The following is a 12046-nucleotide window of genomic DNA, read 5'->3' as shown; positions in this document are numbered from 1 at the left end:
CAGGGCCCTGCAGCCCAGCACCTGGGCTCACTCTTCTTCTAGGCACCCCTCCCTCTGAAAGCACCCTGTCTCTTTCCTTCTTGCTTTATGGCTGGTCTTCCCCGACTAGAATATACCTTCCCACATTTTGTATATCCCTCTATCAGTGCCTGGCACATAGGAGGTGCTCAGCAAATAACTGTTGAATGAATGAATGAACGAACGAACGAATGAATCCTGGCCTGCAGCAGTGCCACCCTGTAAGCACAGGCTGCTTCCTCCTCCACCAGGCTGGCATACCGTGCCTACTCCAGCAGATCGGGTGGTCGCCGAGGGTAACAGCCACCTCTCCTTCCCCAGCACCTCCTCTGTACAACCCGGCCCAGGTATGTGCCTGACTAAGCCCTGCTGTCCAGTTCCCCAGCCCCCTCTCCCCAGGGAACGGGGAGGGCGAGGGTCTCACCGGAACTCGGGCCTCCCACCCACGAGGCCAAAGGAGATGAAGTCAGGCTGCCTGTGGGCCAGGCTGGCGGGGCTCCCTGGGCTCTGCTTCTGCCCATTGTACAGCAGCATCCCTGGGCGGGCACAGCTGTGTCAGGGCCTCCCCTCCCGCTCCCTGTCTGCCCCAGCCCCAGGGGTGAATGGCCCCAGCTCGTGAGCCTTTCCACTCTGACGCCTGTCCCTCCCTCTGGCACAGCCCGCATGGCCTTCCCACTCTCTCCAGATGGTGCCCGAATAGAAGGGCCTTGTGAGAGCCCCTGAAGGACATGGAATTTGCTTCACTCACACTGTAGGGTCGACCTGAAGGAGGAGGGGGAGCAGAGACTCACCCGAGTAGAGAAGGAGGCCTGGACAGTGAAAGTCAGAGACCATAAGAGATGGGAGGAGACAGGTGAGAGAGAGAGAGGAGGAAAGGGTGAGAGATGGGAGACAAAGGAGGCAGGAGGACAGAGACAGGGACAGGAAGATGGGATGGGGGACTGGGTGTGGATGCACCAATGGCAGAGCGACCATGAGGAGGCTCCAGGTGGGAGGTTATCACGGAGGCAGAAACGGAGAAGGGAGGAGGCACCAAGGGGAGGCCCGGCAGGCCTGGGGGCGCCAGGACAGGGAGGACCAAGGGAGGTGGGTGGCCCCAGGGGCTGCCGGGGCCCAAATGGTGATGGCAGTTACTCCAGGAGATCCCCTGCCCCAGACCCCCCACATCAGCTCCTCTTGTGCTCACCATCGGCTGAGTCAGGGCGGAAGGTGATCCTGATCTCAAACTTCCTGTAGGCATCCTTGATGGTGGGCAGCGGCAGGAAGGAGTGGGGGGTCTGGGTGAAGTAGGGCACCACCCGCTCTGCCGGCAGAGAGCAGTTAGAATGACGCCCTCCGGGCAGTGGGTGGGCACCGCCATTCTGGGGCTGTCGTCTTACCTGGCACCCGCAGCTGGGCGAAGGCTTTGACCTTGCCCTGGCGGTTCGTGGCAGTGCAGACGTAGGTGCCCGCGTCCTGGGGGTGGACCGAGGGCAGCACTAGCATGTTGTTCTCCAGGCGGCTGTCGGGGGGCAGGTTCCCATCCAGCTGCAAACACAGCCGTGCTTTGGACCCTGGCCTCGGCCCGCACCTCCACAGGGCCTGTCTCCCATCTCCTGCACGCCTGCCCTTAGGCCCTAAGCAGGTACTGTGTGCCAAGCCTGGGCCAGGTCCTGGGGGCACTGAGATGGTGACAACCTGGTGCCCGCCCCTCAGGCATGCCCGCTGGTCCCCTGCCCAGCATTTACCTTGCTCCAGGTGATGTCAGGAGTGGGGTAGCCAGAAGCCATGCAGGGGAAGACGGCTGTAGAACCAGCAGGCACATGGACCTCTGGGGGTGTTGAGATCTGGGGCAAGGCTAAGAGGGGGAAGGAGAGACAGGCCACCAACCTGATGACAGCCACCATTTGTGAGCCCAGGCTGTACCCCGATTTGCTTAATCCTCACACCATCCCTTGAAGGGAGGCACTGTGTCCCTGTTTCACAGATGAGGAAATTGTGGCTGCTCCCTCTTGGCTGCACAGAAGTGGGCAGAGTCAGGGCTCTGGAACAGCCCCAGACTCTTCAACACACCTGGGCAGAAGAATGTCCAGCCCTATGGGGTCCTGAGAAGTGGGTAGTAGGGCAGTGAGAGTCTGGAAGTTTGGGGGTGAGTCATACGGTTTGGGGTGAAAAGGAATTGCCTCTGAAGGAAACGTGGATTTGTGTGTCCCGCACCCACTGCTCCTGCTTCACTCTCTTTCGTCTCTGTTCTGTGTTATGCTGTCTCTGCCATCAGACTGGGCTGTAGGCCTCCCTTGTCAGAGCAGAGGACTACAGACCCATTTTCCTCTTGAGACCCCATGGTGTAGCCCAGCCCTGCAAGTTCCAGCCCCCCCAGAACACTCACCTTTACCCCCGGCTGCCCCCACTTATTGTGAAACCTGCCCCTTAGATACACAGAACTGAAAATTCCCAAGAGAGTGGGAAGGAGTGCAATGCAGGCAAGGCCAGAGCAGGTAGCTCGAGAAGCCCGTCCCCACACGAGCCCCCGCCGCCTTCACCTTGCACGAGCAGCAGCACGTGGGACTGGGTGGTGCCGGCGGCGTTGGTGGCTGTGCAGCGGTACTGTCCCGCGTCGGCCAGCTCCACGTGGGCGATCCTGACGATGCCTCCGCTCTGGACAACGCCAGGCCGCAGGCGCCCTCCAACTTTGCTCCACGTCACCTGAGGCTTGGGGTCCCCCAGCGCCAGGCACTCGAACTCCACGGCATGGCCGACCACCACGGTCTGCACGGACGTCCGGATGTTGATGAGCACCGAGGGCAGGGCTGGGGCGAGGGAGGGAGGCAGAGGCAGAGTGAGGCCAGCCTGCTGGAGCCTGGCCCGAGGCTGCAGACGGCCCCGGAAAAGGGGGCACTGGGGCCTAGGCATTCGTTCACTTCTCCACGTGCTCTTCCGCGCGTTCACGTCGCCGCACTCGCTCGCCTGCTCTGCTGTTCATTCGCTCCCGCGCTTGGGCGCCCACGGGGCTCTTCCGCGCGTTCACGTCGCCGCACTCGCTCGCCTGCTCTGCTGTTCATTCGCTCCCGCGCTTGGGCGCCCACGGGGCTCTTCCGCGCGTTCACGTCGCCGCACTCGCTCGCCTGCTCTGCTGTTCGTTCGTTCGCTCCCGCGCTTGGGCGCCCACGGGGCTTCTTCGCTGGCTGGTCTGCGCACCCACCCGCTCCAACTGTGCCCCTTCTTCCTCCCTGGCGATATCTGTCAAGCCCCTCACTCTATGCTAGACACAAGCAACATTACAATCGAGCAGTTCTCTTCATTCGTACACATTTAAGGGGCTTCCTAGGGAACAGGGTCCCTGTGCCCTCCTCTCTGTCCCCTGCTCTCAGCAGAGGCCTGAAGCCACTCTCCTACCTTGGACAACCAGCTGGGCACTGGCCTGGGCCTGTCCCCATGGTCCATAGGCCTGGCAAATATATGTCCCTTGGCAGCTCTGGTCCAAGTTCTGGATTCTGTAAAGAAAAAATCAGATATCAGTGAATAAAAACAATTATGAGAGTGCTTTGCACTGGCGTGGGAGTTACAGCCGCCAGAGGTTAGCACATGGGGGAAACTTCTAGTCTCTCAATAACCAATAGGCAAGGTAGGTGGGCAGGCAGGATAGGTGTCACTACACCCATTTGGGACCGGGACCGTGCTCTCTAGAGCGCAAGATCACGCAGTCGTGGAGCAGCGGAGCTGAGATCTGTGCCGTGTGTATACCTGGCCTCGGCCTGTTCTCTTTCCTCTAACAATAATGATACGAATGCTGGCCACCGTTCACCGAAAGCCTTCCACGTGCTCAGCACCGTGGTAAATGCTTCAGATAATCTCATTTCCGTCTCCTATAACCCACCGCAAAGCTGAGGCTCAGAGAGGGGAGGTGCCTTGCCCAAGGACATTGTTTCAGGCTGAGCCCCACAGGGCAGGTGGTTTTTTTTTTTAAAGATTTTATTTTTTTCCTTTTTTTCCCCAAAGCCCCCCAGTACATAGTTGTATATTTTTAGTTGGGGGGTCCTTCTAGTTGTGGCATGTGGGACACTGCCTCAGCATGGCTTGATGAGCAGTGCCATGTCCGTGCCCAGGATTCGAACTGATGAAACACTGGGCTGCCTGCAGTGGAGTGCGCGAACTTAACCACTTGGCCACGGGGCTGGCTCCAAGGGCAGGTGTTCTAACAGCTCCACTGTGTGCCTTCAGCTGGGGCGCCCAAGTTCAGTCCTGCCCCCACCCCCACTCACCGGAGCACCCCATCCTGCACGCTGTGGCCAGGAGGCAGGTGACCCCCTTCCTTGATCCAACGAAGCTGGGTGCCCCGGTCGCTGGGCACGGCACAATGGAACTCAACACTGGCCCCTATGCTCTTGGTCTCCAGCTGAGGCGTGACCTGAACGGTGGGCGTGGATCCTGCTGGGACAGCAGTGGCTGGGAGAGAGCCAGAGGGGCCTGTGGAGACATTTGCGAGGTTCTGCATATATGTGTGTCATATCCCTGACGCCCCCACCACCCCCCAGGACCCAGGAAACTCCCATCCTAACGTTCAAGGGCTGTTCTTCTCCTGGTAGCCTCTCTGACCAGGGAGAAAAGACCTTCCACTGGCAGAAGGATGCATTTGCTCACTTGCGTATTCATTCAATCAACACATTTAAGAGCCTGTGGAGCGCTGGGCTCTGCTTTCGGGAGGGGAGTGGAGAGAAGCCCCAGGCAAGAGTGCGAGGGGTCGGTCTTGGAAAGATTTAGACATTTTAAGCAAGGACAGCAAAGACTCTAGTCTAACATAAGAGGATCTGTGGTCATGGGGAAGGTACCCACATGTCCTCATGCGGGGGGTGGGTGGGAGAGTGAGTGCAGATGCATATCGTCATCATTCAAAGCGCCTACTGCGTGCCACGGGCTTTACATACGTGTATCTTTCTAAGTCAGCCTAAGCGCTGGCATTGTCTCTCCACCCTACAGATGAAGAAACTGAGGCTTGGCCAAGTTCACACAACCAGGAAGTGACCGAGCACTGAACCCACGCTCAGTGTAGCCCAGGCTCTTGACCACTGGGCTATGTGCTTTTCTGCTTCTAGAATTTGGGGCCCAACAGAACTTGTTGGCTTTGTGTCACTGACAGAGGAGACCATGGAGATGCTGGGTTCTTTGGAGATCCACTGAAACCCTGGGCATGCCTGGGGGCGGTGCTGCCCTGCCACACAGTCACTGTGCAGCATTTACCCAGCCCGTTCTGGCCCTGTGGTAGACAAGCCTGGGCTTCTAAGATGACTGGGTCCAGGCCCTGCCCTGCGTCTCTTGAGTCTCGCAGGTGAGGCAGGCTGGGGTACTTCTGTAAACCTACAGCCGCTGGCAGTGGGAGCTCAACGCCAAGGGAGGGATGCAGCAATGAGAGCTAGAGCTGCTGAGAAGCTGATGGGGCTCTTCCTGGAGGAGGCAGGCCTGCCTTGGGCGTTAAAGAAGGGAAAGCCAGGCATTCCAGGTGGGGCAATGGAGGGAGGCCTTGTACCCCAAGTGGGGGTCCCCTGGTGCCAGTTGCTGGGTGACTGAAAGGCTCAGACAAGGGCCTGGAGGAAAGCTGACCCCCTTCTGCCCAGCCTGACCCAGGGCTGCTCACCTTGGACGACCACGTGGGTGAAGGCCTCAGCCGAGCCCACCCTATTGGTGACCCGGCAGCGGTAGCGGCCCGAGTCCTCGGGGGCGGCGGGCTCAAAGTGCAGCATCTCGTTCCTGGCGGTCGCCCTCCCAGAGAGGCTGCCCCCCACGCGGCTCCACTGGAAGGTGAGCGGGGGTGTCCCGTGAGCCAGGCACTGAAGCTGCACCGTCTCCCCTGCCTGCACCGAAGCGTGCTCCGGGACTGTGGTGGCATACGGTGGGCCTGGGGTGGGGGACATAGAGGTCAGAGTGGGGAGGAGCAGAGGTCGAGATGGGAACAAATGTCGGGTCCAGGAGACTTGCCAAAGGACCAGGGAGGCTGAGTGGGGAGGCTGGAGGACTGGGGATGAGGGGAGCAAAGGTTCCAGGCGGGCATATGGGTTTCAGGCTAGGGTAGGCTCTGGGAGGCTGAGATATGGGGCCCTCTGGATGGGGTTCCTGGGGTTCTGTCCAGGGTGCAGCCTGGTGGGGGGCTCAGACCTCCATGCAGTGCAGAGAGGTAGCCCGAGGAGGGCGGATGAGTGCCTTACTCTCTACGTGCAGTGCGATGGTGGCCTCAGCGTGCCCGGCAGGGCTAGTGGCGTTGCAGATGTACTGGCCCGAGTCCTGCTGGGCTACCCGGGGGATGATCAGCATGTTGCCTTCCAGCTGGTGCTGCCAGGGCAGTGGGGAGCGCAGCTTGGACCAGTGGATGGTGGGCGTGGGGCTGCCTGCGGAATCAAGTGGAAGAAGGCAGCGATTGCTGGGCTGCCCCAAGGACCAGCGGAGGGTGGCGACGGTGAGGAAGGGACCCGGGTGATCTGGCCCCTTTGTGGGGGGCACTAAGTGGGCACCTCAGCCATCACTGGGAGATGCCAGCAGCAAAGCCCCCTCCCCAGGCATGACATCATCTTCAGATCTCTTGTGTCTACAATGCAGGCCCCAGGCACCACTGCTCTGCCTGCCCCGTGTGTCAGCCCCTGTCCACACCTGTGGCTGAGCAGCGCAGGGTGGCCGTGTGTCCAGCCTCCACAGTCAGCTCGGCTTCTTCAACCTGGACCTGGGGGGCCCCTGGGGCCACGGTGCCCGTGTCCACAATCACTTCCACCCGCTTCTGTGCTGTGCCCAGTGCATTCTGAGCTAGGCACACATAGGTGCCCGCATCTGATGGTTTAGCTGATGAAATCTGGAAGAAAACAAGGAGGGTGATTATGCGGGCACTGAAGAGGGACCTTTGCATCAGCCCCCAGCTCTGGTTTAGTTTTATCTCCTTTCTCTACCCTTCCCTTTGTTTTGAGCTCTCCTATCTGACAGGCTGCTTAAGGTCTCACACCCAAAACATCCCATTGGTCCATCCATCCATTTGTCCATCAACCCACAGATCCATCCATGTACCCACCTACCCACCCACCCACCCATCCATACTTCCACTCATCTACCCACCCACCTACCTACTCTGCCCATCCGTCCATCCTTCCAACCATTCTTTCTTCCCTTCTTCCACCTTCCCTCTTTCTTCCTGCCTATCTTCTCATCTTCCCATCATCTACCTATCCCAACCCCCCTTTTCTCTCTCCATCCATTCACCATCCATCTGCCTATCCACCACTTTTCCCTCCAAGCATCTGCTCAAGGATGGGCCTGGCCTCTGGCCAAGGGGAGGCCACGCCTCACCTGCAGCACCGTGTGGCTGTCCACGGGCCCATATGTCTGCTGCTCCACCTTGGCAGGGGTGCCGATCCGGGTCCAGCGAGCAGAAGAGCGGGGTTCCCCAGCACTGACACACTCCAGGGCGACTGCCTTTCCCACTTTCACCCACACAGGGCCCTCAGGAAGCACAGACACCGTAGGGGGCCCTGTCCAGAGGAACGACACGACTGATGTGCATGCAGAGCTCTGCTGGTCACGTGCACTGTCACAGCCCCCTTCTCAGTAACTGCCATGTGGGCACTAGTCTCCCCACTGCACTGATGTGGAAACTGAGGCTCAGAGAGGGGGAATGCTCAAGAGGGAGGCAGTGGCAGAGGCAGGACTTAAACCTGCAGGTTCTGAGCTCAGAATGAGGGCTGGAGACAGGCTGGCAGAGCCCATGGGTTCACGCTCCTCACCATGCACACTGAGGTTCACGACACTCTGGGCCACGCCATAGGCGTTGGAGGCCACGCAGCGGTAGGCACCATGGTTGCTGGGCCGGGTACCCACGATGGTGATGATGGAGCCATTGGGGCTGATGTGGACGTTGTCTGTTGGAGTGGCATTGGGAAGGTATAGTCAGTGAGGGTGGTCCTCACGCCTTGGCGCTGCCTCTGCCCTGTGCCCCTGACCCCTCCAGCCTGGGCGTGTCCAGCTCACAGGGTCACAGACAGCAGGTGAAAGAGTCTTTGGGGACGCCTGGGTCCAGCCCCCTCACCATCCGGATGGGGCCACTGAGGCTCCAGGGGGGAAGAACCTTCCCCAGGGTCATACCAGGAGTTTGGTGCTGTGCTTGGCCTCTGCCCCATCCACAGCGGTGATCACCAGGCATTCCTACCTGCCTCCAGCCCACCCACCCCGCCCAGCTCACCTTCCAGCTCTTGGTTCCGAGTCTTCCACTCCAGGCTGATGGGGGCTGCCCCGTCATGGATGAGGCACTTGAAGCTGGCGTCTTGACCCTGCTGCACGGTGCTGCTGGGCGGCTCGATAGAGATGACGGGGCTCCTAAGGCCTGGGGGATGAGGCAGGTGGAGGGCTGGGCTCTGGGGCTGGGTTGGCTTGACCCCGCTGCCTCAGCTCCAGGGTCTCTCTCCCTCCCCTGCCCATGGCATCTGCCACACTCACGGTAGGAGGACCCCGCACTGGGTGGGACAGTGACTGTGAAGGAGGCCTCCTGCTCAGGGCCTGAGCCGCCAACCACACGGCACACGTACTCGCCAGAGTCGGCGGGGGAGACGTGGTGGAGTCGCAGCCGGGAGCCATGGGTCTGTTGGAGCGAGGAGAGGGCAGCCATCAGGCCAAAGTACTTGGGACAGGGCAAGTCCCCACGCCCGGCTCTGCCAGTGCCCAAGAGTCCCCTCTCGGGTCTTAGGAGCTCTGGGCTCCAGCTGGTGGGAATGAAGGAGCCTCATTCACAGAATCCTACGAGTCCAACCCACCCCCTTTATAGAGGCGCAAACTGGCTCAAGAAACGATTCAGCAGCAGAGCCAGGAGAAAAACCCAGGTCTCAACTCCAGGCTGGCAAACTGTTCCCCAAAAGGTATCCTATCTCCTGGGGGTCCCAAGCAGGCCAGGGTTGGCATGAGATTTGGGGTGCAGAAGGCAACTGCAGGTTGATCCTTGCCTGCCCTAGAACCCTCCCCATCCTGGTCACCGTACCTGGTGCCGGGCAGGGAGGCTGCCCCCACGCTTGTGCCACGTGACCTGGGCGTGAGGCTGCCGAGGCACCACACAGTTCAGGTCCAGGGTCTGCCCTTCAGCCACGTGGGAGGAGGAGGCCTCAATGTAGATGGGCTGTGCCAGTCCTGGGGCTGTGGGCACAACGGGTGGGTGAGAAAGGCAAGGTTCCAGGGGGTGAAGGCAGGGACCCAGGTGGAGGCAGTAAATGCCGACTGGCCCTCCTGGAGCGCAGAGGCTTGAGGGTGACTGACACGGCTGAGCGCCATCGACCTAAGAAGAGTCTCCATTCCCTGGGGGCCAGCTTGCTGTGATGAGACCCAGGACTGGTCCCCAGTGGTTAGGGGAGGGGCTGGAGGACATTCACAGCGCTGAGAGCTCCATGCTTCTGCTGGGAGAGCAGGGAGGAGCAAGGCCAGGAAGGGGCCCCCACACCCAAGCCCCAGCATCGCCCACTGCCCATGTCACTCACCAGGAATGGGGCGAGGGCTGGAGGCCTCAATTGTGACCAGGACAGAAGCCTCTAGGGTGCCTGAGCTGCCGGTCACTTGGCATGAGTACTCGCCAGAGTCAGCCGGGGACACCTGGTTCAGCCTCAGCAGGGGGCCATGGACCTGGCCAGGGTCGGGGCAAGAGTGGGGAGAGTGAGCTCGGGGGCCAAGGGCCAAGGCCTTCAGATGCCCAAGCCCCCTGGTACCTGGTCCCCAGGACCGTCATGGACAGTTATGTAGGCTGCATCTTGTCAAAGGTGACCCCCTCTGACATTAGACATTGTGGAGTAGGTTTATTAGGACACTTTTCTGCTAGGAGAAAGTCCAGTGTCCTGGGTAAGAGGTGTCCTTTTCTCATTTGTGCCAAGGTGCTGGGGGGCCAGAGGTGGCCCTGCTGTGCCCAGGCTGTTCTTGACCTCCTCATTCCCAGTGATTTCCTGCTGTAATTTTCCCAAAGCCCTGGATGTTGGGGCCACCTTCCCTCTAGGGCTGGGTTCAGGCAGGACTGCCCGCACAGGAGGTGGCATGGGATGGGGTGTGCCCACATCCTGCTTTCTCTAGCCCCTATACCTGGTGCCGGGCAGGGAGACTGCCCCCACGCCTGTGCCACGTGACCTGGGCATGCGCCTGCCCAGGCACCACGCACTTCAGATCCAGGGTCTGCCCTTCAGCCACGTGGGAGGAGGAGGTCTCGATGCGGATGGGTGGGACTCCGCCTGGAGCTGGGGCATAGGAAGAGGTCAGTGAGCTGGGACCCCCACCCCTGTGCCCTCAGCCCCTGCCCCTGGGTGCCCAGATGTTCAGACTAGAGGCCATGGGGAGGTGGCCTCGATTCCCCCTTCCCATTCCCCTGAGGCCTGGGGCGGCTGGGCTAGCCTGGGGGGTAGAGCACCTCATTCTCCTGGCCCTGCCCCAGACAATGGCCCCACCATCAGCTCTTGTGCTCCCAGCACCACTGGCGGCCAGGGCTCAGGGCCAGGCACCTCCACACAGATCACTAATGCTTCCCAAACTTGAGTAGTATGTGGCTAAGAACCCAGACTCTGGGGCCAGACTGCTGGGGTTCAAAACCCAGCTCTGCCGTGGATCAGCTGTGTGCCCTCTGGAAAGCTACTTCACCTCTCCTTGTCTCAGTTTCCCCAGTAAAAGGGAGAGAACAATCACACCTACCTCAAAGGGTTATTGCGAGGATGAAATGAGATAATGCATAGATGTGACAGGGCCCACACCTACTAAGTGCTATATCTTGTTTATTACTTAGCAATTCACGTGCTGCTACCATGACGTCTGATACAGCCACGCGCTCCCTGTGCTATCCATTACTTTGCATTTTCCTTTCATTGATTCATTAAAAAAAATCCTTAAATACTTAGCTCCATTATAGGGAATGATTTCTGTGAAATCATGACAGGTTTGATGTGCTGCTGTTTTTTCCCTAATATGCCCCTATTTTATCACCTAAGATCACCCTCACGTGGCCCCAGAAGTGCAGCTCCAGCCTCTGGGGAACTCATGAAACTGGTGCAAGAGCTGCTATCCCCCCTTTACAGACTAGGAAGGGGAAATGCGGAGAGAAGTCCCTTGTGTGACCGCTCAGGTGTGGACAGAGGGGCTGAGCTCACACCCACAGATGACAGACTCTGAAGTCTGTGCTCTCGGGCCCTAGAGATGAAGCCCCCTTCACCTGCCTCCCGATCTCTGCCTGCTGGTCCTTCCCCACCTCCCTTCTCCAGCCTCCCAGCCCCACCGGAGGGACCCTCACCAGGGACAGGAACAGCGCTAGAGCCAGAGGCCTCGATGGTGACCAGGACCGAGGCCTCCAGGGGGCCAGAGCTGCTCACCACACGGCACACGTACTCGCCCGAGTCAGCTGGGGACACCTGGTGTAGCCGCAGCCGTGAGCCGTGGGCCTGAGCGGGGACAGGACAGGGAGACAGAGGAGCAAAGTGAGATGGCAGTCGACATCCTTGAAGGCCTGGGGCCAGGGTCTAACCTCTGACACAGGCAGGCGCTGCAGCCCATGGGAGCTCCCAGACCTCCTTCCTGGGCGGAGCCTGGGGGATGGACCCCCAGGCAGGGCCCCCACATGCAGCAGCCCTCCCACTATTTCCTGCCGCCAACTCCCATACCTGGTGGTGAGGGGGGAGGCTGCCCCCACGCCTGTGCCACGTGACCTGGGCATGGGCCTGTCCAGGGACCACGCAGTTCAGATCCAGGGTCTGCCCTTCAGCCACGTGTGAAGATGACGACTCAATTCTGATGGGCACAGAACCGCCAGGGACTGGGGGCACAGAGACAGCAAGTCGGGGCTTTGGCTATAGGCAGATTTGGGAACAGCTGGGATGGTGGGCGCCTTAGCTGTAGAAACCCCCCTCTCTCAAGGTAATAATAATAGCCAACACTTATAGCATGCCAGGCTCTGTTCTAAGCACTGTATGTGTATTCACTCATTTAATCCTCACAAAGTTCATAAACTTTCTCCGATGATGGAAATGTCCCATCATCTACACTGCCCAATACAGTAGCCACTAGCTACGTG

General features: G+C 59.8%; 1 protein-coding gene across 10 annotated transcripts in view; it reads right to left on the bottom strand.

Moving 5' to 3' along the window:
• The window catches only part of HSPG2 (heparan sulfate proteoglycan 2), a 99254-nt gene that overhangs the window by 8137 nt on the left and 79071 nt on the right, over positions 1-12046 (bottom strand). For 7 of the 10 annotated variants that reach the window (XM_070510736.1, XM_070510741.1, XM_070510739.1 and 4 more), the window contains 20 exons: positions 11637-11788; positions 11270-11417; positions 10078-10229; positions 9489-9630; positions 8999-9150; positions 8464-8605; positions 8210-8350; positions 7755-7889; positions 7321-7502; positions 6637-6832; positions 6198-6377; positions 5630-5890; positions 4260-4464; positions 3394-3491; positions 2541-2807; positions 1746-1855; positions 1398-1545; positions 1205-1321; positions 810-827; positions 443-554 (listed from right to left, as the gene is read on the bottom strand). In XM_070510736.1, the coding sequence (XP_070366837.1) occupies positions 443-554; positions 810-827; positions 1205-1321; positions 1398-1545; positions 1746-1855; positions 2541-2807; positions 3394-3491; positions 4260-4464; positions 5630-5890; positions 6198-6377; positions 6637-6832; positions 7321-7502; positions 7755-7889; positions 8210-8350; positions 8464-8605; positions 8999-9150; positions 9489-9630; positions 10078-10229; positions 11270-11417; positions 11637-11788 (3058 nt within the window). The remainder of the gene's footprint in view (positions 1-442; positions 555-809; positions 828-1204; positions 1322-1397; positions 1546-1745; positions 1856-2540; positions 2808-3393; positions 3492-4259; positions 4465-5629; positions 5891-6197; positions 6378-6636; positions 6833-7320; positions 7503-7754; positions 7890-8209; positions 8351-8463; positions 8606-8998; positions 9151-9488; positions 9631-10077; positions 10230-11269; positions 11418-11636; positions 11789-12046) is intronic. The other 3 variants (XM_070510738.1, XM_044769953.2, XM_070510744.1) reach the window with 1 other exon arrangement.

The sequence above is a fragment of the Equus asinus genome, chromosome 5 (genome assembly GCF_041296235.1).
Source record: "Equus asinus isolate D_3611 breed Donkey chromosome 5, EquAss-T2T_v2, whole genome shotgun sequence".
NCBI lineage: Eukaryota > Metazoa > Chordata > Mammalia > Perissodactyla > Equidae > Equus > Equus asinus.
This window is presented reverse-complemented; position numbering and strand designations above follow the sequence as displayed.